Raw genomic sequence first — 25,134 nt, 5'->3', positions numbered from 1 at the left:
AATGTACAGGAGGAGATTACAGTCACTATAATGTGACCGCTATGTGCGTGACAGAGACATATAATGTACAGGAGATTACAGTCACTATAATGTGACAGGTGATCCCTATGAGCGGGGCAGAGACATATAATGTACAGGAAGAGATTACAGGGGACAGGTGACCCCTATGTCAGGGACAGGCCGCCATTTTCAGTATCTCCTATAGGTGGCGCCGGTCACAGCCGGCAAGCGGGTAGCAGTGGCACTATTCTAGCCAATCACTGGGCAGAGAGCTATGACGTACAGTCATGACGCGTCGCGGCTAGCTAATCACAGGGCAAATGTGGCGCATGTGACGATTTAGTAAGAGACTCTGTCAGCAAATGACAGGCGGCCACAGTAGGAGGTGCTACACAGAGTGACTGACACTCGACTCAGCCAATAGGAGTGAGGGTAAGAGCTGGGGGCTTGAGGGTTCGGTGTTATGATAGGGTGTCACTCACCTGTGGGCCGGGCTTGAGCGTTTTGTTGCCATGACGGCTAGAGACCGCGCCGCCTTTTTCCCGGCTGGTCGCCATCTTGTTGTTGATTTGAACTGTTCTGGAGCGGGTGAGAGGAGCCGGGTCTGCGTGGAAACACCCGCGGGCAACCGCCCCCCCAAATCCCAGCCGGGAGAAGTGTTTGGGGTGGCGGTGACAGGTGAGGGGGCTGCGGTGTAAAGATAACGGCTGAACGTCAGATGTGGCTTCAGGGCCCAATATAGCATGGGGGAGGGGCAGAGACAGGATGTAGGAGGGGTAGAGAGTGTTTGTGGGAGGAGCAAAGTGGGAGGGAAAGGCTGGATGTGGGAGGGGCTTAAATATGTGGCAAAGCCTGAAAGTGGGATGAGAAGGGATAGATGTGGGAGGGGAATATTCTGGTAGTGGGAGGAGCAGAGCCTGAATGTGGGAGAGGCTAATGTATGGTTAGTTGCCTACCTGGCTGACCCTCTCCTTCAGGCCAGGGAGAAAATGCTCTGTTCCCGGGCTTCCCTGGTAATGTATGATGGCCATCACCTGTGGTGAGCTAAGTCAGTGATAAGAAAGGTGTTTCACCACAGGTGCTGGCCATCATACATTACCAGGGAAGTCCAGGGGCAGAGCATGCTCTTCCTGAAGGAGAGGGTCAGGTAGGCAACCATGGGCCAATGAGAGAGACTTATTCTGGCCACACATCAGACCAATCTTCATCCACCCAGTTGGTTGGATGGAATAAAAAATCTGGTACTGGATGGGAGCAAATTCAGTAATTTGCTCAGAAAATCTGGAAATGGACAAAACCTGTCGCTCAGACTTATGCTGCCCATACACTTGTGAGATATTGCATGCAATCATGCGATTTCGACCACATCTGGCCGATAAATCGAATGATCGTATGTATTTTTAAGGGGACATTCGACGCGATGCGCGGGCACGCTGGTCGAATGTCGGGTCTCAAGATCTTATGTGTTGCACATAATATTTATCGAATTGCAGGAGCAATCGCATGTGGTTAAAAACCATTGCTCGAATGCAATCCGCAGGTGGGGGGCGGAGGGAATGCTTTTTCATCGGCATGGGGACAGGGGGCTGGAGGGACCGCTGGCGGCGTGGGAGACGGCGGGCAGAGGGCGGTGTTATGTAGCGCAAGAAGTAGCGCTAGCGGGCGGCGGGGGTCTGTCAGTGGTGGTGGCAGAAGTGTTTAAAACACTGGGCAGCCCTTTGATTGGCTGAGATTTCTCAGCCAATCAGAGGGCTGCCCAGTGTTTAAACAATTGTGCCACCACCGCTGACAGACCCCAGCTGCCCTTAGCGCGACATAACGCCGCCCTCTTCCAGCACCTGATGTGCCATCTCAAGATGACATGCGACATCGGGTGCTGCAAAGGGGGCACTTTAGCACCACAAGATGAGATTGGGTTAGATGGACATCGCACTGCGATGTTGCATCGAACCCGATCGCACTAGTGTAGGGGCAGCAAAAGTAATGTAGTGTGTATCTGTTTGATATAAATAACTTCACTGAATGTTTTTGTCCATTTTCCTGGTTTTGTGAGAAAATTGCTCTTTGTCATTTGCCCCCATACAGTACCAGATTTTTATTCCATCCAACCAACTAGTTGGATGAAAGTTGGTCTGATGTGTGGCCAGCAATAGACTAGTTGTCGGCAGCGGTGTAGGCAAGGGCATATTTCACGCCCCTCCCCCCATGTGCTAAGGAATTGGGGGCGTGGCTAACATCTGTTGGCATGTTACATTTCAAATATATAAGACACTAACAGAATCTGCTGCGCTATATAAGACGCTGTAACGGAATCTGCTGCGCTATATAAGACACTGTAACGGAATCTGCTGCGCTATATAAGACGCTGTAACGGAATCTGCTGCGCTATATAAGACGCTGTAACGGAATCTGCTGCGCTATATAAGACGCTGTAACGGAATCTGCTGCGCTATATAAGACGCTGTAACGGAATCTGCTGCGCTATCGAAGACGCTGTAACGGAATCTGCTGCGCTATCGAAGACGCTGTAACGGAATCTGCTGCGCTATCGAAGACGCTGTAACGGAATCTGCTGCGCTATCGAAGACGCTGTAACGGAATCTGCTGCGCTATCTAAGACGCTGTAACGGAATCTGCTGCGCTATATAAGACGCTGTAACGGAATCTGCTGCGCTATATAAGACGCTGTAACGGAATCTGCTGCGCTATATAAGACGCTGTAACGGAATCTGCTGCGCTATATAAGACGCTGTAACGGAATCTGCTGCGCTATATAAGACGCTGTAACGGAATCTGCTGCGCTATATAAGACGCTGTAACGGAATCTGCTGCGCTATATAAGACGCTGTAACGGAATCTGCTGCGCTATATAAGACGCTGTAACGGAATCTGCTGCGCTATATAAGACGCTGCAACGGAATCTGCTGCGCTATATAAGACGCTGTAACGGAATCTGCTGCGCTATCGAAGACGCTGTAACGGAATCTGCTGCGCTATCGAAGACGCTGTAACGGAATCTGCTGCGCTATCGAAGACGCTGTAACGGAATCTGCTGCGCTATCGAAGACGCTGTAACGGAATCTGCTGCGCTATCGAAGACGCTGTAACGGAATCTGCTGCGCTATCTAAGACGCTGTAACGGAATCTGCTGCGCTATATAAGACGCTGTAACGGAATCTGCTGCGCTACATAAGACGCTGTAACGGAATCTGCTGCGCTACCTAAGACGCTGTAACGGAATCTGCTGCGCTACATAAGACGCTGTAACGGAATCTGCTGCGCTATCTAAGACGCTGTAACGGAATCTGCTGCGCTATATAAGACGCTGTAACGGAATCTGCTGCGCTATATAAGACGCTGTAACGGAATCTGCTGCGCTATCTAAGACGCTGTAACGGAATCTGCTGCGCTATATAAGACGCTGTAACGGAATCTGCTGCGCTATATAAGACGCTGTAACGGAATCTGCTGCGCTATATAAGACGCTGTAACGGAATCTGCTGCGCTATATAAGACTCTGTAACGGAAGCTGCTGCGCTATATAAGACACTGTAACGGAATCTGCTGCGCTATCTAAGACGCTGTAACGGAATCTGCTGCGCTATATAAGACACTGTAACGGAATCTGCTGCGCTATATAAGACGCTGTAACGGAATCTGCTGCGCTATATAAGACGCTGTAACGGAATCTGCTGCGCTATATAAGACGCTGTAACGGAATCTGCTGCGCTATATAAGATGCTGACAGCTGTAAATAAATAAATATATATATAATAGATAAAGCTATATACAGCACTGCAGGGCGGCAGCAGAAGCCAGAGATTCACCCTCCCCCACGACTCCCCCCCCCTCCCCTGTGCCCAACAAATCCCCCAAACCCCAAGTTTAGTACTATCTAATATCATTAGTTATTTGTAAGAAAAAAAAGAAATCCACCTTCACCTTTAATAGTAGAGGCAGGTGACTCCGGGAGAAGTCTGGAGTGTCCTGCTGTGCTGCGCTGCCTGGAAGCCGGACCGAGCAGCAGCAGCAATTTAGTGATTACAGAAGACTGGAGTGAGTAAGCCGCCCGGACGGTGCGCTTGACGGCAGGGATCGCTGGGTGAGTAGGGCAGGAGGCAGGCGCCGGGCAGCCGCAGCGCACGCTGTCCGCCGTTATTAGTAACAGTATGATTGCAGGGATCATTTGCGGAGGGGGGGCGGGCCGTCGGCGCCATTCAACCAATCGGCGGCTAGAGCATGAGCTCCGCCCTCCCTACGCCTCTGGTTGTCGGAGGAGCAAATAGGATGTGGGAGGGCCATATAATATGAATGGGTGGAGCATAGTAAAAACTGGACCCGGACAAGACGGGGGTGTCTTGTCCGGGGGGGGGGGGGGGGCTGTAATAGCTTTCACCAGGGACATGGGGAAGGGGAGATTACAGCCTCCCTGTGTGGTCCGGACCGTTCCGGTTTTTGCTACATGCCCGGACCATACAGGGAGGCTTTATTCTCTCACTCCTCCTATTCCTGGTGACAGGTGTCACAGGCAGCTCCCCAGACAGGAACCCCCCCCCCGGACCAGATGCTACAAGCTCCATATGCAGAGTTTGCTGTCCGGTGCGGGGGTCTTGTCCTGGTCCGGTTTTTATCCATACCCGATATAAAGGCAGAATGTGGAAAGGACGGGATGATTGAGTGGGATATCCTGGACATAGGAAGATATCATGGAATAAAATGTGTGTAGGTAGAATGGGCACATTGCAAGGGTTTATAAAATGGCCGTAGACCGGATGTAGGTGGGGTCACTTCACCAGCTTAATATTGCCCCAATATTGTAAGGAGGTCCTCATGTGCCAGAAATGGATCATGATCTAGCAGTCACTGAGAGCTGAGAGGGGTCGGACCCTCTTCCTCCCTCTAGCAGTCACTGAGTGACTATATTCTCTCTCTGTACACCAGAGCACTCCCTGCGTCCCCCGTATCACTGACCGCACAGTATCTCCTCTCTCTGTACTCCAGACCACGCCCTGCGTCCCCCGTATCACTGACAGCACAGTATCTCCTCTCTCTGTGCTCCAGACCGCTCCCTGCGTCCCCCGTATCACTGACAGCACAGTATCTCCTCTCTCTGTACACCAGACCGCTCCCTGCATCCCCCGTTTCACTGACAGCACAGTATCTCCTCTCTCTGTACACCAGACCGCTCCCTGCGTCCCCCGTTTCACTGACAGCACAGTGTCTCCTCTCTCTGTACACCAGACCACTCCCTTTGTCCCCCGTTTCACTGACAGCACAGTATCTCCTCTCTCTGTACACCAGACCGCTCCGTGCGTCCCCCGTATCACTGACAGCACAGTATCTCCTCTCTCTGTACACCAGACTGCTCGGTGCGTCCCCCGTACTACTGACCGCACAGTATCTCCTCTCTCTGTACTCCAGACCACGCCCTGCGTCCCCCGTATCACTGACAGCACAGTATCTCCTCTCTCTGTACACCAGACCACTCCCTGCGTCCCCCGTTTCACTGACAGCACAGTATCTCCTCTCTATCTCTGTACACCAGACTGCTCCGTGCGTCCCCCGTATCACTGACGGCACAGTATCTCCTCTCTCTGTACACCAGACCGCTCTGTGCATCCCCCGTATCACTGACGTCACAGTATCTCCTCTCTCTGTACACCAGACTGCTCCGTGCGTCCCCCGTATCACTGACAGCACAGTATCTCCTCTCTCTGTACACCAGACCGCTCTGTGCATCCCCCGTATCACTGACGGCACAGTATCTCCTCTCTCTGTACACCAGACTGCTCCGTGCGTCCCCCGTATCACTGACGGCACAGTAACTCCTCTCTCTGTACACCAGACCGCTCCGTGCGTCCCCCGTACCACTGACAGCACAGTATCTCCTCTCTCTGTACACCAGACCACTCCCTGCGTCCCCTGTTTCACTGACAGCACAGTATCTCCTCTCTCTGTACACCAGACCGCTCCCTGCGTCCCCCGTATCACTGACAGCACAGTATCTCCTCTCTCTCTCTCTGTACACCAGACCGCTCCGTGCGTCCCCAGTATCACTGACAGTACAGTATCTCCTCTCTCTGTACACCAGACCGCTCCCTGCGTCCCCCGTTTCACTGACAGCACAGTATCTCCTCTCTCTGTACACCAGACTGCTCAGTGTCCCCCCCCGTATCACTGACAGCACAGTATCTCCTCTCTCTGTACACCAGACCGCTCCGTGCGTCCCCCGTATCACTGACAGCACAGTATCTCCTCTCTCTGTACACCAGACCGCTCCCTGCATCCCCCGTTTCACTGACAGCACAGTATCTCCTCTCTCTGTACACCAGACCGCTCCGTGCGTTCCCCGTATCACTGGCGGCACAGTAACTCCTCTCTCTGTACACCAGACTGCTCCGTGCGTCCCCCGTATCACTGACGGCACAGTATCTCCTCTCTCTGTACACCAGACCTCTCTGTCCACCTTGTAATTTGCACCCTGGTGTTTAATATTTCAGTACTCCTTAATTTTCATGCGTCCTGACTCTGGTTCCTGTTTCCATCTGTGCCCTTCCGATGCCTTAACCCCTGCCAGGCAATGGGGCATTATACACATGCAGCACAAATAGTCAGAAAGACTCGGTGTCGCTAATGGCTTCCACAGGCCTGGGGATCTCCCAGTATACTCCCGCCATGTGACTGTACAGTGTGAACATCAGGGGGTGTTTTGGAAGACGTGCTTTGCCTGGGGACTGCTCTCCAGCTATGAGAGATGTGATTGCAGCTGTCCTGTGTGTCGGGCTGACCCAATGTGGCGACACATAGGAACATTCAGCTTTGAACACTGATGGTACAGCCAGTTCATGACAATCAGCAACAGCTGTAAGTAGACTTACAAAACCCATCAGTGGTGACCAAGCATCGCTAATAGCAACAAGAACCAACTCGGAATAGGCAGATTGTCTTCCAGATCATATAAATGTTCTATAGAGCCCCCACCCTGGTGTCCCCACAGCCAGCCTGGTGCCCGTTATTCCTACTGGTGTACAGCAGAGACCTGGCGCTCGCATGTAGAACTGGAATGGGTGATCCCTGCACCAGCTGTATGATGCAAGGCCGCAGCTCCTGTTCTTAATTTCCCACATAACTATTAGTTGCCTCATTCTCCAGTGGTGCACTACATGTAACGGGTATCCCAAATAAGGACATGACCAGAGCCTGTGCCATTATGTGGGAGTGGAATCTCCTCATACTGATATACCCCACCCCTGCATAAACTTATGACATGAGTTAGGGTCATGCTGAGGAAGAAGAGGTTAGGGTCAGGCTACGTCAGGAGGAGAAGGTTAGGGTTAGGCTGCGGGAGGAGAATGTTAGGGTTAGGCTGCCGGAGGGGAGGTTAGTTAGACTGTGGCAAAGGTAGATAAGGTTGGGCTGCGGAAGGGGAGGGTTAGGCTGCCAGAGAGAAGGTTAGGGTTGGGCTGCGGAAGGGGTGGTTCGGGTTTGTCTGAGGAAGGGGAGGGTTAGGCTACAGGAGGGGAGGTTTAGGCTGCAGGAGGGGAGGTTAGGGTTAGGCAGCAGAAGGGGAGGGTCAGGCAGTGGGAGGGGAGGATTAGGGTTTGACTGAGGTTAAGGTTAGGTTGCAGGGGGATGATTATTGTTATGCTGAGGAAGGAGGGTTAGGTTGCAGGGGGGGTTATGGTTAGGCTGTGGGAGGAAAGGGTTAGGTTGCAGGGGGTGATTATGGTTATGCTGTGGGAGGAAAGGGTTAGGTTGCAGGGGGTGGTTATGGTTATGCTGTGGGACGGGAGGGTTAGGTTGTAGGGGGTTGGTTATGGTTAAGCTGTGGGAGGGGAGGGTTAGGTTGCAGGGGGTAGGTTATGGTTATGCTGTGGAAGGGGAGGGTTAGGTTGCAGGGGATTGGTTATGGTTAGGCTGTGGGAGGAGATGGTTAGGTTGCAGGGGGTTGGTTATGGTAATGCTGTGGGAGGGTTAGGTTTCAGGGGGTTGGTTATGCTGTGGGAGGGGAGGGTTAGGTTGCAGGGGGTTGGTTATGCTGTGGGAGGGGGTGGTTATGCTTATGCTGTGGGAGGTTAGGGTTAGGCTGGGAGAGAGAAGGTTAGGGTTGGGATGCAGAAGGGGTGGTTAGGGTTAGGCTGTGGGAGGGGAGGATTAGGGTTAGGCTGCGAGAGAGAAAAGGTTAGGGTAGGGCTGCGGAAGGGGTGGTTAGGGTTGGGCTAGAGGAAGGGAGGGTCAGGCAGTGGGTGGGGAGGATTAGGGTTTGTTTAAGGTTAGGTTGCAGGGGGATGGTTATGGTTATGCTGTGGAAGGAGGGTTAGGTTGCAAGGGGTGGTTATGGTTAGGCTGTGGGAGGGGAGAGTTAGGTTGCAGGGGTTTGGCTATGGTTATGCTGTTGGAGGGGAGGGTTAGGTTGCTGGGGGGTGGTTAAGGTTAGGCTATGGGAGGGAAGGGTTAGGTTGCAGCGGGGTGGTTATGGTTATGCTGTGGGATGGGAGGGTTAGGTTGTAGGGGGTTGGTTATGGTTAAGTTGCAGGGGATTGGTTATGGTTAGGCTGTGGGAGGGGAGGGTTAGGTTGCAGGGGATTGGTTATGGTTTATGCTGTGGGAGGGGAGGGTTAGGTTGCAGGGGGTTGGTTATGGTTATGCTGTGGGAGGGGAGGGTTAGGTTGCAGGGGGTTGGTTATGGTTAGGCTGTGAGAGGGGAGGGTTAGGTTGCAGGGGTTTGTTTATGGTTATGCTGTGGGAGGGGGTGGTTATGGTTATGCTGTGGGAGGGGAGGGTTAGGCTGTCGGAGGGGAGGGTTAGGTTGCAGGTGTTGGTTATGGTTATGCTGTGGGAGGGGGTGGTTATGGTTATGCTGTGGGAGTGGAGGGTTAGGTTGTATGAGGGTGGTTCAGGTTAGGCTTTGGGAATTAAGGGTTAGGTTGCAGGGGGTTGGTTATGGTTATGCTGTGGGAGGGTTAGGTTGTATTGGGGTGGTTCAAGTTAGACTGTGGGAATGGACGGTTAGGTTGCAGGGGGAGGGTTAGGCTGTGGGAATGGAGGGTTAGGTTGCAGGGGGTGGTTATGGTTATGCTGTGGGAAAGGAGGGTTCGGTTGTAGGGAGTTGGTTATGGTTAGGCTGTGGGAGGAGAGGGTTAGGTTGTAGCGGGGTGGTTAGGGTTAGGCTGTGGGAGGGGAGCGTTAGGTTGCAGGGGGATGGTTATGGTTATGCTGTCGGAGGGGAGGGTTAGGTTTTAGGGGGTGGTTAGGGTTAGGCTGTGTTATGACAGTTGGGGTGCTGCTGTCTGGATTTTGACCATCAGCATCCTGGCTATCAACATCCCGTACCCATCCCATACTCTACATGCAATAATGGTGGGAGCGTTTGCCTCCTTGCCAGGATCATGTTGCGGCCAGTAATCCTGTTATTGGACGTACTCGTGTTCTCTGTATGCGCAGCACAATTCTCCCAGGATCTGCTCTGCAGGGCCCCAGGGTTGTGTGACGTCACGTGGAGCATTGTTTCTGTGCTGGTAGCTGTCAGATCGGGGGCAGCACAGAGAACCTGATCCCTATGTAGATTTCCCATGTGCCGGGGTCATTGCCAGACCAGCAGGGAATCTAATATGACAGGGAATCGTGTAGATAGCGCTGTATATCTGAGTGAGCTGCGATGACACCGCCTGGGGACGAGGCTCTCTGTGCCGCTGGTGATTATAGTAATCACAGAGGTAGCGTTTTCTATGGGAGAGAACCCGGTACTACGCTCCTGACACTGTAGGCGCTATAATGCTGTGTATAATGTGTAATCAGTCCTTCTTCTTTCTTACAGCTCCAAAGATTGATCCCAGCATCCGGAAGTTACCATCCACGTTTCTCTGCCCCCAAGTGCTGCTGTCTGGCCCCCGCGCCCCTCTCCATGCCCCCGCCGAGTATCGGGCGTGTAACGCAATGTGTGTTTGTCAAACCATGGAAGTGGGGAAGTGCATCAAGAGCACCGTGTGCGACAGGGGCCGGGGGGTCCTGCTGGAGCCGTTCATCCATCAGGTGGGGGGACACAGCAGTATGATGCGCTACGATGACCACACGGTGTGCAAGCCCCTCATTGCCCGAGAGCAGCGCTTCTACGAGTCTCTTCCGCCCGAGATGAAGGAATTTACTCCGGATTATAAAGGTCTCTGTACAGACTTGTTCCCACGTATTCAGATCGCCTGCTTGCTGCTTCTGCATTCCTTTATATAACACTATAGGAAGTGTAACTGCTTGTGGGGGTAGCGGGGTACGGTCCCTCCAATGGCACCGAAGAACTTGACAAACAGCCTATTAGAGGGATTCAAGCAGTTTCCCGGGAGCCCTACTGGGATTGGTGGGAGCGTCCCAATAGCAGAGACCTTCTGCAGTAGTATATGGGCGGTCACTTCCCGGGAGCCCTACTGGGATTGGTCGGAGCTCCCCAATAGCAGAGACCTTCTGCAGTAGTATATGGGCGGTCACTTCCCGGGAGCCCTACTGGGATTGGTGGGAGCTCCCCAATAGCAGAGACCTTCTGCAGTAGTATATGGGCAGTCACTTCCTGGGAGCCCTACTGGGATTGGTGGGAGCTTCCCAATAGCAGAGACCTTCTGCAGTAGTATGTGGGCGGTCACTTCCCGGGAGCCCTACTGGGATTGGTGGGAGCTCCCCAATAGCAGAGACCTTCTGCAGTAGTATGTGGGCGGTCACTTCCTGGGAGCCCTACTGGGATTGGTGGGAGCTTCCCAATAGCAGAGACCTTCTGCAGTAGTATGTGGGCGGTTACTTCCCGGGAGCCCTACTGGGATTGGTGGGAGCTCCCCAATAGCAGAGATCTTCTGCAGTAGGATATGGGCAGTCACTTCCTGGGAGCCCTACTGGCTGGATGGTTTGACCCTTCCTGGGAAGTATATTAGTAGTACTTCTGTCTGTATGGGATTAACCTGTGAGTATGCAGTTATTATTGCTTTTATTATTACTATCGGTAAGTGTGAAGGTATTATTACTACCTGTTGGTATGAAGTAAGTATTACTACATGTGGGTTTTGAAGGTAGCACTAGTAGTATTATTACTACCTGTGAGTATGGTATTAATGTTATTACTACCTGTGAGTGTGGCATTAGTGTTATTACTACATGTGAGTATAGCATTAGTATTATTACTACCTGTGTATATGGCTTTAGTGTTATTACTACTTGTGAGTATAGCATTAGTGTTATTACTACCTGTGAGTATGGTGTTAGTATTATTACTACCTGTGAGTATGGTATTAGTGTTATTACTACCTGTGTGTATGGCATTAGTGTTATTACTACCTGTGAGTACTGAATGAGATTAGTAATATTACTACCTGTGAGTATGGTATTAGTGTTATTACTACCTGTGTGTATGGCATTAGTGTTATTACTACCTGTGAGTATGGTAGTAGTGTTATTACTACCTGTGAGTATGGTATTAGTGTTATTACTACCTGTGAGTATGGTATTAGTGTTATTACTACCTGTGAGTATGGTAGTAGTGTTGTTACTCCCTGTGAGTATGGCATTAGTGTTATTACTCCCTGTGAGTATGGCATTAGTGTTATTACTACCTGTGAGTATGGTAATAGTGTTATTACTACCTGTGAGTATGGTATTAGTGTTATTACTACCTGTGAGTATGGTATTAGTGTTATTACTACCTGTGAGTATGGTAGTAGTGTTGTTACTCCCTGTGAGTATGGCATTAGTGTTATTACTACCTGTGAGTATGGCATTAGTGTTATTACTCCCTGTGAGTATGGTATTAGTGTTATTACTACCTGTGAGTATGGTATTAGTGTTAGTACTACCTGTGAGTATGGTATTAGTGTTAGTACTACCTGTGAGTATGGTATTAGTGTTATTACTACCTGTGAGTATGGTATTAGTGTTAGTACTACCTGTGAGTATGGTATTAGTGTTAGTACTACCAGTGAGTATGGTATTAGTGTTAGTACTACCTGTGAGTATGGCATTAGTGTTATTACTCCCTGTGAGTATGGTATTAGTGTTATTACTACCTGTGAGTATGGTATTAGTGTTAGTACTACCTGTGAGTATGGTATTAGTGTTATTACTACCTGTGAGTATGGCATTAGTGTTAGTACTACCTGTGAGTATGGCATTAGTGTTATTACTACCTGTGAGTATGGTATTAGTGTTAGTACTACCTGTGAGTATGGTATTAGTGTTAGTACTACCTGTGAGTATGGTATTAGTGTTAGTACTACCTGTGAGTATGGTATTAGTGTTAGTACTACCTGTGAGTATGGTATTAGTGTTAGTACTACCTGTGAGTATGGTATTAGTGTTAGTACTACCTGTGAGTATGGTATTAGTGTTAGTACTACCTGTGAGTATGGTATTAGTGTTAGTACTACCTGTGAGTATGGTATTAGTGTTAGTACTACCTGTGAGTATGGCATTAGTGTTATTACTACCTGTGAGTATGGTATTTGTGTTAGTACTACCTGTGAGTATGGCATTAGTGTTATTACTACCTGTGAGTATGGTATTAGTGTTATTACTAACTGAGTATGGTATTAGTGTTATTACTACCTGTGAGTATGGTATTTGTGTTAGTACTACCTGTGAGTATGGTATTAGTGTTATTACTACCTGTGAGTATGGTATTAGTGTTATTACTACCTGTGAGTATGGCATTAGTGTTATTACTACCTGTGAGTATGGTATTAGTGTTATTACTACCTGTGTGTATGGCATTAGTGTTATTACTACCTGTGAGTATGGTATTAGTGTTATTACTACCTGTGAGTATGGCATTAGTGTTATTACTACCTGTGAGTATGGTATTAGTGTTAGTACTACCTGTGAGTATGGTATTAGTGTTATTACTACCTGTGAGTATGGTATTAGTGTTAGTACTACCTGTGAGTATGGTATTAGTGTTATTACTACCTGTGAGTATGGCGTTAGTGTTAGTACTACCTGTGAGTATGGTGTTAGTGTTATTACTACCTGTGAGTATGGTATTAGTGTTATTACTACCTGTGAGTATGGTATTTGTGTTAGTACTACCTGTGAGTATGGTATTAGTGTTATTACTACCTGTGAGTATGGCATTAGTGTTAGTACTACCTGTGAGTATGGTATTAGTGTTAGTACTACCTGTGAGTATGGTATTAGTGTTAGTACTACCTGTGAGTATGGCATTAGTGTTAGTACTACCTGTGAGTATGGTATTAGTGTTAGTACTACCTGTGAGTATGGTATTAGTGTTAGTACTACCTGTGAGTATGGCATTAGTGTTAGTACTACCTGTGAGTATGGTATTTGTGTTAGTACTACCTGTGAGTATGGTATTAGTGTTATTACTACCTGTGAGTATGGCATTAGTGTTATTACTACCTGTGAGTATGGTATTAGTGTTATTACTACCTGTGAGTATGGTATTAGTGTTATTACTAACTGAGTATGGCATTCGTGTTGTTACGATGTCCTGCGTATTCGTATGCGCAGAACCATTTCTACGCATGTCTGTACGCAGGGAGCGAGCAAACTCGGAGAGAAGTCTGGTCGCGAGTGCTCACTCATGGCCTGCCGAGCAGGGGGTGGAGAGGGGAGTTGCGGCCTGATCAGGGTCATTACCATAAGCGCACACCCTGCGTTTCATGGTCGTTTCCATGAAAACGCAGGGCGCGCGTATGGAGATGCGGTTGTGACGTGCGTGAGGGGGGAGCAGAACTGGTGTATGAGCAGCAGGTCCGCGCATACACAGCACCAAGCAGTTCCAGGACAGATGCTAGGACCTTGTATTGGCAGCAATATACCCGCCCACTTTGCAGTGGGTGGAGTCAGGGACAGACAGTTACTGGTAAGAAAGATTCCCTTATTGGGCCACGTCCTGTGAGTCCCACAACCAATCCTGTTCTGTAGGTCTCTATGGATTAAACCTCAAATTCCACCCTCTGGAGCCAGTGGATCATTTTTGCTCATGCACTGTGTGAGAAGCCGCAGCGAACAGAGTGGGGCGGTGGGCTGGGGGATTCGCCCATGGCAACGCCCCCTATTTTTTTTTTATGGGCGTTCTCATGCTAATGTCCCGATGATGCGGGTGCTGGGGGCGGGCAGCTGACCTCACAGGATGTCCGCTGCCCGCCCTGTCCTCGCACAGGGCGCACGCAAAGCTAAGACACCTGAGAGTGTCCTCCCCACATCATTCAATCATCGGAGACCATCGAACGGTGTGGGTGTCGCCCAATAGGCTGCCAATGGATGTTTATGCAAAAAATACATTCGCAGCCGTGCGGTCAAATTTGCGAAGGGGGGGGGGGCGAACTTCGCAGCACTGTGTGTCAACCAGAATAAGGTCCTCGGTCTCTAGTCCCACATCGGTGACTGCCTCGCTGACATGTCTCCCCATGGGGGTTGGGATCGTTTTGTCTACAGTATGTTGGTCGGCAGGACATTAGGTCGACACGAGCATTAGGTTGACATGGTCTAGGTCGACAGTCAAAAGGTCGACATGGGGGTTTTCACTGTTTTTCTACCCGAATGTCAACATGGACACCGTTTGAAGTCCCCTCGCATAGCTCGCTGCGCTCAGCACACTATTTTATTCTCCCACCACGCCCTAGTGGATGGTAGGGCATGAAATACCGCCTGTCGGCTCAAAAAAAACAGTGAAAAACCCCATTTCGACCTTTTGACTGTTGACCTACACCCTGTCGATCTATCTCCATGTCGACCCAAAGCTTGTCGACCAACATACTGTAGACCAAATTACCGTACCCCCCCATGGATAGAATATTCTATATAGTGGACTAGACCTGTCTATAAGCCTGGTAGGTTGGTGGGATTAGTACCCAGACTGTAGCTGATCCCGTATATACCCAGTATTCCTCCAATGGACTATCCCATTATTTATAGTAGGTATAGAATGATCTCTATTGTTTCTTGGTATCAGATGATCATTAGGCTGTATGCTATGATATAATGTATTCCTCCCATTCCCTTCCGGGTATTATTGCTGTCTGAGCCTCTGTATTGGTCTCCTCTTGTTTAGGAGTAGTGTCTGTCGGCTTTGAAGGTGACAGTGACGGTTATATAAACCTTGTTGCATACCCCTATGTGGAGAATGAGGCTGCGGATCACGAGGAACTTCCTGAACGGGACCATCCAAGACGCAAACATTCACGCCGTGGGCTGCACCGCACTAATAGCACGCCCACTAGCGCCGATCACAAGGAGGAGCGGCCCGCTCTGACTGGGGAGAATTCAGAAAGGTAACGCACCCAATGGGTGTAGCATCGCAACTCTGTGACCTTCATCCCGTCTCAGGCAGGGGATATTCTTCCCAGAAAACTGCTTCCATTGTGACTGTACCTGGGGAGACCGGTGTAGCCCCCGCTGTGTGACTGTACCTGGGATGACTGGTGTAGCCCCCGCTGTGTGACTGTACCTGGAGTGAACGGTGTAGCCCCCGCTGTGTGACTGTACCTGGGATGACCGGTGTAGCCCCCGATGTGTGACTGTACCTGGGGTAAACGGTGTAGCCCTCGCTGTGTGACTGTACCTGGGGTGACCGGTGTAGCCCCCGCTGTGTGACTGTACCTGGGATGACAGGTGTAGCCCCCGCTGTGTGACTGTACCTGGGGTGACCGGTGTAGCCCCCGCTGTGTGACTGTACCTGGGATGACCGGTGTAGCCTCCGCTGTGTGACTGTACCTGGGGTGACCGGTGTAGCCCCCGCTGTGTGACTGTACCTGGGATAAGCGGTGTAGCCCCCGCTGTGTGACTGTACCTGGGATGACCGGTGTAGCCCCCGATGTGTGACTGTACCTGGGGCGAACGGTGTAGCCCCCGATGTGTGACTGTACCTGGGGCGAACGGTGTAGCCCCTGCTGTGTGACTGTACCTGGGGTGACCGGTGTAGCCCCCGCTGTGTGACTGTACCTGGGGTGACCGGTGTAGCCCCCGCTGTGTGACTGTACCTGGGGTGACCGGTGTAGCCCCGGCTGTGTGACTGTACCTGGGGTGACCGGTGTAGCCCCCGCTGTGTGACTGTACCTGGGATGACCGGTGTAGCCCCCGCTGTGTGACTGTACCTGGGGCGAACGGTGTAGCCCCCGATGTGTGACTGTACCTGGGGTGACCGGTGTAGCCCCCGCTGTGTGACTGTACCTGGGGCGAACGGTGTAGCCCCTGCTGTGTGACTGTACCTGGGACGACCGGTGTAGCCCCTGCTGTGTGACTGTACCTGGGACGACCGGTGTAGCCCTTGCTGTGTGACTGTACCTGGGGTGACCGGTGTAGCTCCCGCTGTGTGACTGTACCTGGGGTGACCGGTGTAGCCCCCGCTGTGTGACTGTACCTGGGGTGACCGGTGTAGCCCCCGCTGTGTGACTGTACCTGGGGTGACCGGTGTAGCCCCCGCTGTGTGACTGTACCTGGGGTGACCGGTGTAGCCCCCGCTGTGTGACTGTACCTGGGGTGACCGGTGTAGCCCCCGCTGTGTGACTGTACCTGGGGTGACCGGTGTAGCCTGGGGTGACCGGTGTAGCCCCCGCTGTGTGACTGTACCTGGGGAGACTGGTGTAGCCCCCGCTGTGTGACTGTACCTGGGGAGACTGGTGTAGCCCCCGCTGTGACTGTACCTGGGGTGTCCGGCATTGTCTCTGGTGGGTGTTGCTGCAGGTGATCTTGTCCTCCGTTTGCAGTGTCCCGGAGATGGAGCTTGTGATGCAGTCTGAGGTTCCGTTTCAGATGCTGGATGGTAACAGTGGGATGAGCTCTGAGCAGATCAGCTACAATCCCTGGAGCCTGCGCTGCCACAAGCAACAACTTAACCGCATGCGCTCAGAGTCTAAGGAGCCCAAATTATACAGTATCCTTCTGCCTGTGTCACATAGCTGACAGTCTGTCTGGTAAGAGTCCTGCTTTGTTATGGCTTAACTCTGCGTCCCAGAATTCCTGCTGCTCGAGAACGTGGTTCATCATTTCCAGTTTCCGTGTGTGCTGGACCTGAAGATGGGGACGCGACAGCACGGCGATGACGCATCTGAGGAGAAGGCAGCCCGGCAGATGAAGAAGTGCGAGCAGAGCACGTCGGCCACCTTGGGTGTGCGAGTGTGCGGCATGCAGGTAACAATCTCCTACTGAGTAGCCATCAGCTCTGTAGCGCCAGCAGCCTTCTTGTATGGGGTCTCTAGCGCCCGCAGCCATCCTGCATCAACTCTGTAGCACCAGCAGCCATCTTGCATCGGCTCTGCAGCGCCAGCAGCCATCTTGTATGGGGGCTCTGTAGCGCCCGCAGCCATCTTGCATCGGCTCTGTAGCGCCAGCAGCCATCTTGTATGGGGACTCTAGCACCCGCAGCCATCCTGCATCAACTCTGTAGCGCCAGCAGCCAGTTATATGGGGACTCTAGCACCCACAGATATCTTGCATTGGCTCTGTAGCGCCAGCAGCCATCTTGCATCGGCTCTGCAGCGCCAGCAGCCATCTTGTATGGCGACTCTAGCACCCGCAGCCATCCTGCATTAACTCTGTAGCGCCAGCAGCCATTTATATGGGGACTCTAGCATCCACAGATATCTTGCATTGGCTCTGTAGCGCCAGCAGCCATTTATATGGGGACTCTAGCACCCACAGATATCTTGCATTGGCTCTGTTGCCGCCAGCAGCCATCTTGCATCGGCTCTGCAGCGCCAGCAGCCATCTTGCATCGGGTCTCTAGTGTCAGCAGCCGTATTATATCTGTGTCTGTTTTCTCCCTCCAGGTCTTCCAGATGAACACAGGACATTACCTCTGTCTGAACAAGTACTACGGACGTGGCCTGACTGCAGAGGGCTTCAGAAAAGCCTTGTACCAGTATCTACACAACGGGGTAGACCTACGCATGGACCTGTTTGAGCCCATCCTGGACAAACTGCGACGCCTGATATCTGTGCTAGAAATTCAGGCATCTTATCGCTACTATTCCAGCTCTCTCCTCATCATCTATGATGGAATCAACCGCCCCAGGGACCCCCTCGCGCAGGAGCCCCCAGCCCAAGTAGACGTACGCATGATTGACTTTGCACACAGCACCTATGAAGGCTTCCGCGATGATCCTACAGTGCATGATGGTCCGGATAAGGGTTACGTGCTCGGCCTGCGCAGTCTCATCAGAATCCTGGAGCTTATTCGAGATGAGAACCAGTAATGCGTGTAGTATTTCCCACTAGGCCTCGGCCTCTGGTCCTGTCCACCTCTGGGATGAGTCCGCTCGTTGATAAACGCACTGAAACGGCGCCATAATGGAACTCCGCCTCCCTATTCCCCCCCGACTCACAATATAAACCGTGATGTTTATTTTTCTCCTATTGGTGGAGCCGCCTCTTGTTTCCTTTTGTCCATGGTCGTCTGACAATTCCCAAGGAAGGAGAGACGTGGCTTTGCTCCCTCAGCCAAACGCACAGTCCTTACAGAGTGTCGGAGCCACGCTTCGCTACAAACACAATTGCCACTCTCTTGGCCCGTTTATTCTATACTGTAACCAGAGACACCTACAGCTTTGTTGACAGGAAGTCAATATGGCCACCCAGGAAGTGATGTCGTTGCTTGTTTGTGACCATTTCCTGCCACACAGGAAGTGACACTTGCTTCCCATGTGACCTTTTCCTGCCGTGCATCAATATTGGATGGTCTTTTTCTCTAATCTAGTGGCCTCATTCCAAATCCACAAAATGTATATATTTATATTCCTATATACAGAGACACACGAATATATATATATCAGATGAATCTATATATTAGAGCTATATTATTCACGCCTGTCTGTGTGCATTGTCTGTCTTTCCTGCTCTGAGGAGATGGAAGGTAAATCTTCTTCTTGTTGTATGCATTGAGCATCTTTGCGATCTTGTTTACAATGCAACCCCCCCCCAGTGTAGACATTGTAAAACGATCCTGAAATGGCCTTTTCTGAAGTAGCAGCGGACGTTCTGCAACACGTGTAGCATGTGTGTGTGAGACCAGGTGCATTGCTGGTGTTCTATTTTATTTTGTTCTCTGGGTGGCATTCAGGGAAGGGCGTAGTTGGATTTGTTACACCTTGAGCACTTGTGGCACATAAACACTCCTCCCACATTTGGGCTGCGGCTCCGAGAAGTGACATCACATGGCAGGCGATTCTTCCCTTCTTCTGCAGGTGTCGCTCTTTTACTTGAGTTTTTGTTTCTATTTATTTTCATCTTTGCTGTAAGTGGATCCCCTACATTTCCTGTGGTACGCAGTGTAAGCACCACATATACTAGGTGTCGGAGGCACAGTGTACCTCGTGCCTCAGTCATTTCACTAAATTCACAACATATTTACATTTCGTGAATTAAAAAAGTACATATTGAACCCAAAAAAGTCCTCTCTACTGAGTGCAGGCGACTGATGGCGGCCTGTGCCCATTCTTCCAGGTACAATAAGTTCTGGGCATGGTGCTGCGCATAAGGTGTGGCCATCTGTACTACGCTCCTGTGCGGAAATGGGGCCAAACTAAAGGGAAAGTGAATGGTGGGGTTTATGCGCAGGCCGCTATATATATGTCATTATATGTATATGCCCCACCCTGTACCCAGGCCGCAATGTAATATGTACATAGCCTTATGCCAGGGCTGCCATTACCCGTATACGCGGCCTTATGCCAGGGCTGCTGTTACCCGTATACGCGGCCTTATGCCAGGGCTGCCGTTACCCGTATACGCGACCTTATGCCAGGGCTGCCGTTACCCGTATACGCGGCCTTATGCCAGGGCTGCCGTTACCCGTATACACGGCCTTATGCCAGGGCTGCCGTTACCCCTATACGCGGCCTTATGCCAGTGCTGCTGTTAATCGTATACGTGGCCTTATGCGAGGGCTCCTGTACGCAGTTACCTGTATACCCGGCCTTATACGAGGGCTCCTGTACGCAGTTACCCATATACCCGGCCTTATGCGAGGGCTCCTGTACGCAGTTACCCGTATCCCCGGCCTTATGCGAGGGCTCCTGTACGCAGTTACCCCTATATCTGGCCTTATGCGAGGGCTCCTGTACGCAGTTACCTGTATACCCGGCCTTATGCGAGGGCTCCTGTACGCAGTTACCCATATACCAGGCCTTATGCGAGGGCTTCTGTACGCAGTTACCCGTATACCAGGCCTTATGCGAGGGCTCCTGTACGCAGTTACCCGTATACCAGGCCTTATGCGAGGGCTCCTGTACGCAGTTACCCGTATACCAGGCCTTATGCGAGGGCTCCTGTACGCAGTTACCCGTATACCAGGCCTTATGCGAGGGCTCCTGTATGCAGTTACCTGTATACCCGGCCTTATTCGAGGGCTCCTGTATGCAGTTACCCGTATACCCGGCCTTATGTGAGAGCTCTTGTACTCGGCCTTATGCGAGGGCTCCTGTACGCAGTTACCCGTATACCCGGCCTTACACGTGGGCTCCTGTACGCAGTTACCCGTATACCCGGCCTTATTGGAGGGCTCCTGTACACAGTTCTCCTATACCAGGCCTCATGTGAGGGCTCCTGTACGCAGTTACTGGTATACCCGGCCTTATGCGAGGGTTCCTGTACGCAGATACCCGTATACCCGGCCTTACACGAGGGCTCCTGTACGCAGTTACCCGTATACCAGGCCTTATTGGAGGGCTCCTGTACGCAGTTCCCGTATACCCGGCCTTATTGGAGGGCTCCTGTATGCAGTTACCCGTACACCCGGCCTTATGCGAGGGTTCCTGTACGCAGATACCCGTATACCCGGCCTTACACGAGGGCTCCTGTACGCAGTTACCCGTATACCAGGCCTTATTGGAGGGCTCCTGTACGCAGTTCCCGTATACCCGGCCTTATTGGAGGGCTCCTGTACGCAGTTACCCGTATACCAGGCCTTATGCGAGGGCTCCTGTACGCAGTTACCCGTATACCAGGCCTTATGCGAGGGCTCCTGTATGCAGTTACCTGTATACCCGGCCTTATTCGAGGGCTCCTGTATGCAGTTACCCGTATACCCGGCCTTATGTGAGAGCTCTTGTACTCGGCCTTATGCGAGGGCTCCTGTACGCAGTTACCCGTATACCCGGCCTTATTGGAGGGCTCCTGTACGCAGTTCCCGTATACCCGGCCTTATGCGAGGGCTCCTGTACGCAGTTACCCGTATACCAGGCCTTATGCGAGGGCTCCTGTACGCAGTTACCCGTATACCAGGCCTTATGCGAGGGCTCCTGTATGCAGTTACCTGTATACCCGGCCTTATTGGAGGGCTCCTGTACGCAGTTCCCGTATACCCGGCCTTATGCGAGGGCTCCTGTACGCAGATACCCGTATACCCGGCCTTATGGATAAAGTGGTCATAACTTGCTTATGTTATATATGGATTACTCTGAGCCATCATTGTATGGGAAATGTAAAACTTGTATTTGGAACGCAGCAGTTTAGAAGCTAAACTTTTAATAAAGCCATATACTGTAGACTGCAGACTTAGATAGGATTGTCATTTCTCTTTCATCCACTAGGGGCACTGGAGGGATCAGGCTTACAATCACAAAGTGAATGCAGGGGTATTGCCTGGGCAATCCTCCCAGCACTGCGGGTACAGGCTGAATGCAGCGGTTTCGCCTGGGTACTCCTCCCCATATTGCAGGTATAGGTTGAATGCAGCGGTATTGCCTGGTTACCCCTCCACGCACTGCAGGTATAGGCTGCATGCAGCGGTATCGCCTGGGTACTCCTCCCCGTACTGCGAGTATAGGCTGAGTGCAGCGGTTTCGCCTGGGTACTCCTCCCCATATTGCAGGTATAGGCTGAATGCAGCGGTATCGCCTGGGTACCCCTCCACGCACTGCGGGTATAGGCTGAGTGCATGGGTATAGCCTGGGTACTCCTCCCCACACTGCCGGTATAGGTATTGCCTGGTTACTCCTCCCCGTACTGCGGGTATAGGCTGAGTGCATGGGTATAGCCTGGGCACTCCTCCCGGTACTGCGGGTATAGGCTGAATGCAGGGGTATCACCTGGGTACTCCTCCCCGCACTGCGGGTATAGGCTGAATGCAGGGGTATTGCCTGGGTACTCCTCCCTGCACTGCGGGTATAGGCTGAATGCAGGGGTATTGCCTGGGTACTCCTCCCTGCACTGCGGGTATAGGCTGAATGCAGGGGTATTGCCTGGGTACTCCTCTCTGCACTGCGGTGTTGAAGTACACCGCCTCAATGTATCATTAGAAGGGCGCAGGGACAGGGCTCCAAAAGGAGCCCGTGCCTGCGAAGCCCTGACCCGGAAGCCGGGGGTCTGCGCATGCGCGGTTATGCGCAGACCCCTCTGACTGCACTGCCCCGTTTGGCAGTGAGATCATGTAGCCATAGGCTACAATGGGCTATCGCCATCCCAGAATGGCGATAGCCCAGGGATGCGAAGCCGGGCTGCCCGATGTTAATACGTCGGGCAGCTTCGCATCCCCCATAGAAACCTATGGGGGATGCGGCCGGCGGCGCTGCAGGGGGGGATCGCAGCAGGTCCCCCATTGATACATTTAGGAGATACTTAATATTTGCGGCTAAATGGATTTAGCCGCAAATATGGTTTGATAAATGGGCCCCATAGGCTGAATGCAGGGGTATCGCCTGGGTACTCCTCCCTGCACTGTGATTACAGGCTGAATGCAGGGGTATCGCCTGGGTACTCCTCCCTGTACTGCGTGTATAGGCTGAATACAGAGAAATCTAGTTCCGGCAGATAAGAACCACACTGCCCATGTTACACGCACACACTAGGCAGTAATGCTAACCAATACACCATCCATGCAGCCTTCCTGCACCTTAATGAATTATTATTTACGTAGAACTGCTTGCCTGTATGACCACAGCTGGCTGACGTGATCTAGGGCATGGAGCCTGGAAACGGGGACATTTGGGCGTTGACAGGTGAAGTGTCCTGGTCTCTGCACCACGTACTGTATGTGTTCCTCAGATTTGTATGTGTTACTGTTTTTTATTAAACAATACTGAAACACCAGATTACTAGGAGTCGTCCTATCTGATCAATGACTTTTACAACTCGATTACTGGGATTCAGGTTCTGCTTGTTCATTCAGTTAAAATATAGTTCAGGTTTGTCACCAGTCTAGAGTACAGTACAGTGCATTGTATATATTACAGTACAGCGATTCCAGATATTGGCATGGAATGAGCGGTGTGTGTGATATCCCAGACAGATGTGCATGGTTCCACTGCATGCTCCATGCTTATAGCTGACATCATATGGAGTAATTTATACATGTATAGACCTAAGCCATGTTTCCTCAGCCCTACAAATACACCCCATGTATCACTGTAGATGCATTACAGCTGTTCCAGGAAGATTGGACTGTGCCCAATTGACAATATAGTAGTCATGTGCCTAGGTCTAGCCTTCTTATTACAGAGGTCCGCCTATGTCTTTTCAGAGGTCCATTATAAAGTTCTAGCACTGTCTTATCAGAAGTCCATTAAAGTAGTCTGGTGCCGTCTTCCCAAAAGTCCATTACAGAGATCTGGTGATGTCTTCTCAAGGGTCCATTACAAAGGTCTGGTCCTTTCACCGGGTGCCGGACAGTTTCCCCACAGTCGCAATCCCGACAGTCATTACCCTGATACTTGGTATCCCGACGGCCACCAGCTATTCTCCCTCGTGGAGGTCCACGACCCCCATAGAGGGAGAATAGAATAGGTAGGGAGCCACCATGCCCGCAGCATGGCAAGCGCAGCGAGTCCGCAAGAGGCTTTGTTGCACTCACCCCACTGTCTGAGTCCGGGCCGTCGGGATCCCGATGTCTGGCTAATGACCATATAGCACACCCCTTTCACGCCAGGGGCCCTGCCTCCCCAGAGGTCCCTTACGGAGGTCTGGCCCTGCCTCCCCAGAGGTCCCTTACAGAGGTTCTCCCTGTCTCCCCAGAGGTCTGGCCCTGCCTCCCCAGAGGTCCCTTACGGAGGTCTGGCCCTGCCTCCCCAGAGGTCCCTTACGGAGGTCTGGCCCTGCCTCCCCAGAGGTCCCTTACGGAGGTCTGGCCCTGCCTCCCCAGAGGTCCCTTACGGAGGTCTGGCCCTGCCTCTCCAGAGGTCCCTTACGGAGGTCTGGCCCTGCCTCTCCAGAGGTCCCTTACGGAGGTCTGGCCCTGCCTCTCCAGAGGTCCCTTATGGAGGTCTGGCCCTGCCTTCCCAGAGGTCCATTACGGAGGTCCTCCCTGTCTCCCCAGAGGTCTGGCCCTGCCTCCCCAGAGGTCCCTTACGGAGGTCTGGCCCTGCCTCCCCAGAGGTCCCTTACGGAGGTCTGGCCCTGCCTCCCCAGAGGTCCCTTACGGAGGTCTGGCCCTGCCTCCCCAGAGGTCCCTTACGGAGGTCTGGCCCTGCCTCCCCAGAGGTCCCTTACGGAGGTCTGGCCCTGCCTCCCCAGAAGTCCATTACGGAGGTCTGGCCCTGCCTCACCAGAGGTCCCTTACGGAGGTCTGGCCCTGCCTCACCAGAGGTCATGGATAAAAGGGATATTATGGTAAGGCAACTTATGAAATAAACCTATGTCAGATGCTTGACAGGATACTAACACTGCTGTCTCTGTACAGGGCTTCTTTGTATACACACATGGCAGAAAGAGCTAACCACGCAGGGTTCATCCCCTTATATGTGTCTGAGAGGCTAGCCTCATCCGGGGTACATGTCCTGATTCCACGCCCGCGAAAGAGCTAGTCTCACCCAGGCTACATCCCATGACCTATGTCCCTGAAAGGGTATTTTCCCCAGTTGAGGCGAGTGCTGATTCCATGTCCCTGAGATAGCTTGTCTCACCCAGGTTACATCCCATAATCCTATATCTATAAAGCTGTGTACACACGGAGTAATATGATCACTGGCAATATATTGCTCAGCAATCATATTGCTCAGTGTTAGCTGTTTGTCACACTGCCGGGGGAAGAGACAGGGGAAGTCGCTGGTCAGAGGAGCAAGCTCCTCCGACCAGCGACCATTAGGGGACTGAAATAGGAGTGCGCACCTGGCAATTTATCGCCGGTGCACGCTCCAACCGCTGGCAATATGGTCGCTCAACGACCATATTGCCAGCAATTTTATGCCCGTGTGTACACACCTTAAGAGGGAA

At 51.8% G+C, this 25,134-nt stretch overlaps 1 protein-coding gene and 1 long non-coding RNA gene across 2 annotated transcripts in view; one reads left to right on the top strand and one right to left on the bottom strand.

The window, feature by feature from the left end:
- LOC146025816 (uncharacterized) overlaps nt 1-768 on the bottom strand; it is a 53,044-nt gene extending 52,276 nt beyond the window's left edge. Inside the window, exon 1 of the long non-coding RNA XR_014454298.1 lies at nt 483-768. This is a non-coding gene — a long non-coding RNA (uncharacterized LOC146025816). The remainder of the gene's footprint in view (nt 1-482) is intronic.
- IP6K1 (inositol hexakisphosphate kinase 1) lies at nt 524-23,018 on the top strand. The gene is made up of 6 exons (XM_083155891.1): nt 524-678; nt 9,818-10,159; nt 15,044-15,263; nt 16,698-16,864; nt 16,946-17,121; nt 17,760-23,018. The coding sequence occupies exons 2-6, from the start codon at nt 9,937-9,939 to the stop codon at nt 18,183-18,185; spliced, it is 1,212 nt and encodes a 403-aa protein (XP_083012017.1). The 5' UTR covers nt 524-678; nt 9,818-9,936; the 3' UTR covers nt 18,186-23,018.
- The last annotated feature ends 2,116 nt before the right edge of the window (nt 23,019-25,134 follow it).

This window comes from Crinia signifera, chromosome 8 (assembly GCF_055691185.1).
Source record: "Crinia signifera chromosome 8, ASM5569118v1, whole genome shotgun sequence".
Lineage (NCBI taxonomy): Eukaryota > Metazoa > Chordata > Amphibia > Anura > Myobatrachidae > Crinia > Crinia signifera.
The sequence above is the reverse complement of the archived record's forward strand: the minus strand, read 5'-3'. Positions and strand labels throughout refer to the sequence as shown.

What these genes read in the sequence shown, in the direction of transcription:
- IP6K1 (XM_083155891.1), top strand. Translation starts at nt 9,937, where the DNA reads ATGTGTGTTTGTCAAACCATGGAAGTGGGGAAGTGCATCAAGAGCACC. An exon ending in ATTTACTCCGGATTATAAAG is followed by an intron (nt 10,160 to 15,043) that starts GTCTCTGTACAG and finishes CCTCTTGTTTAG; the next exon opens with GAGTAGTGTCTGTCGGCTTT. An exon ending in ACTGGGGAGAATTCAGAAAG is followed by an intron (nt 15,264 to 16,697) that starts GTAACGCACCCA and finishes CTCCGTTTGCAG; the next exon opens with TGTCCCGGAGATGGAGCTTG.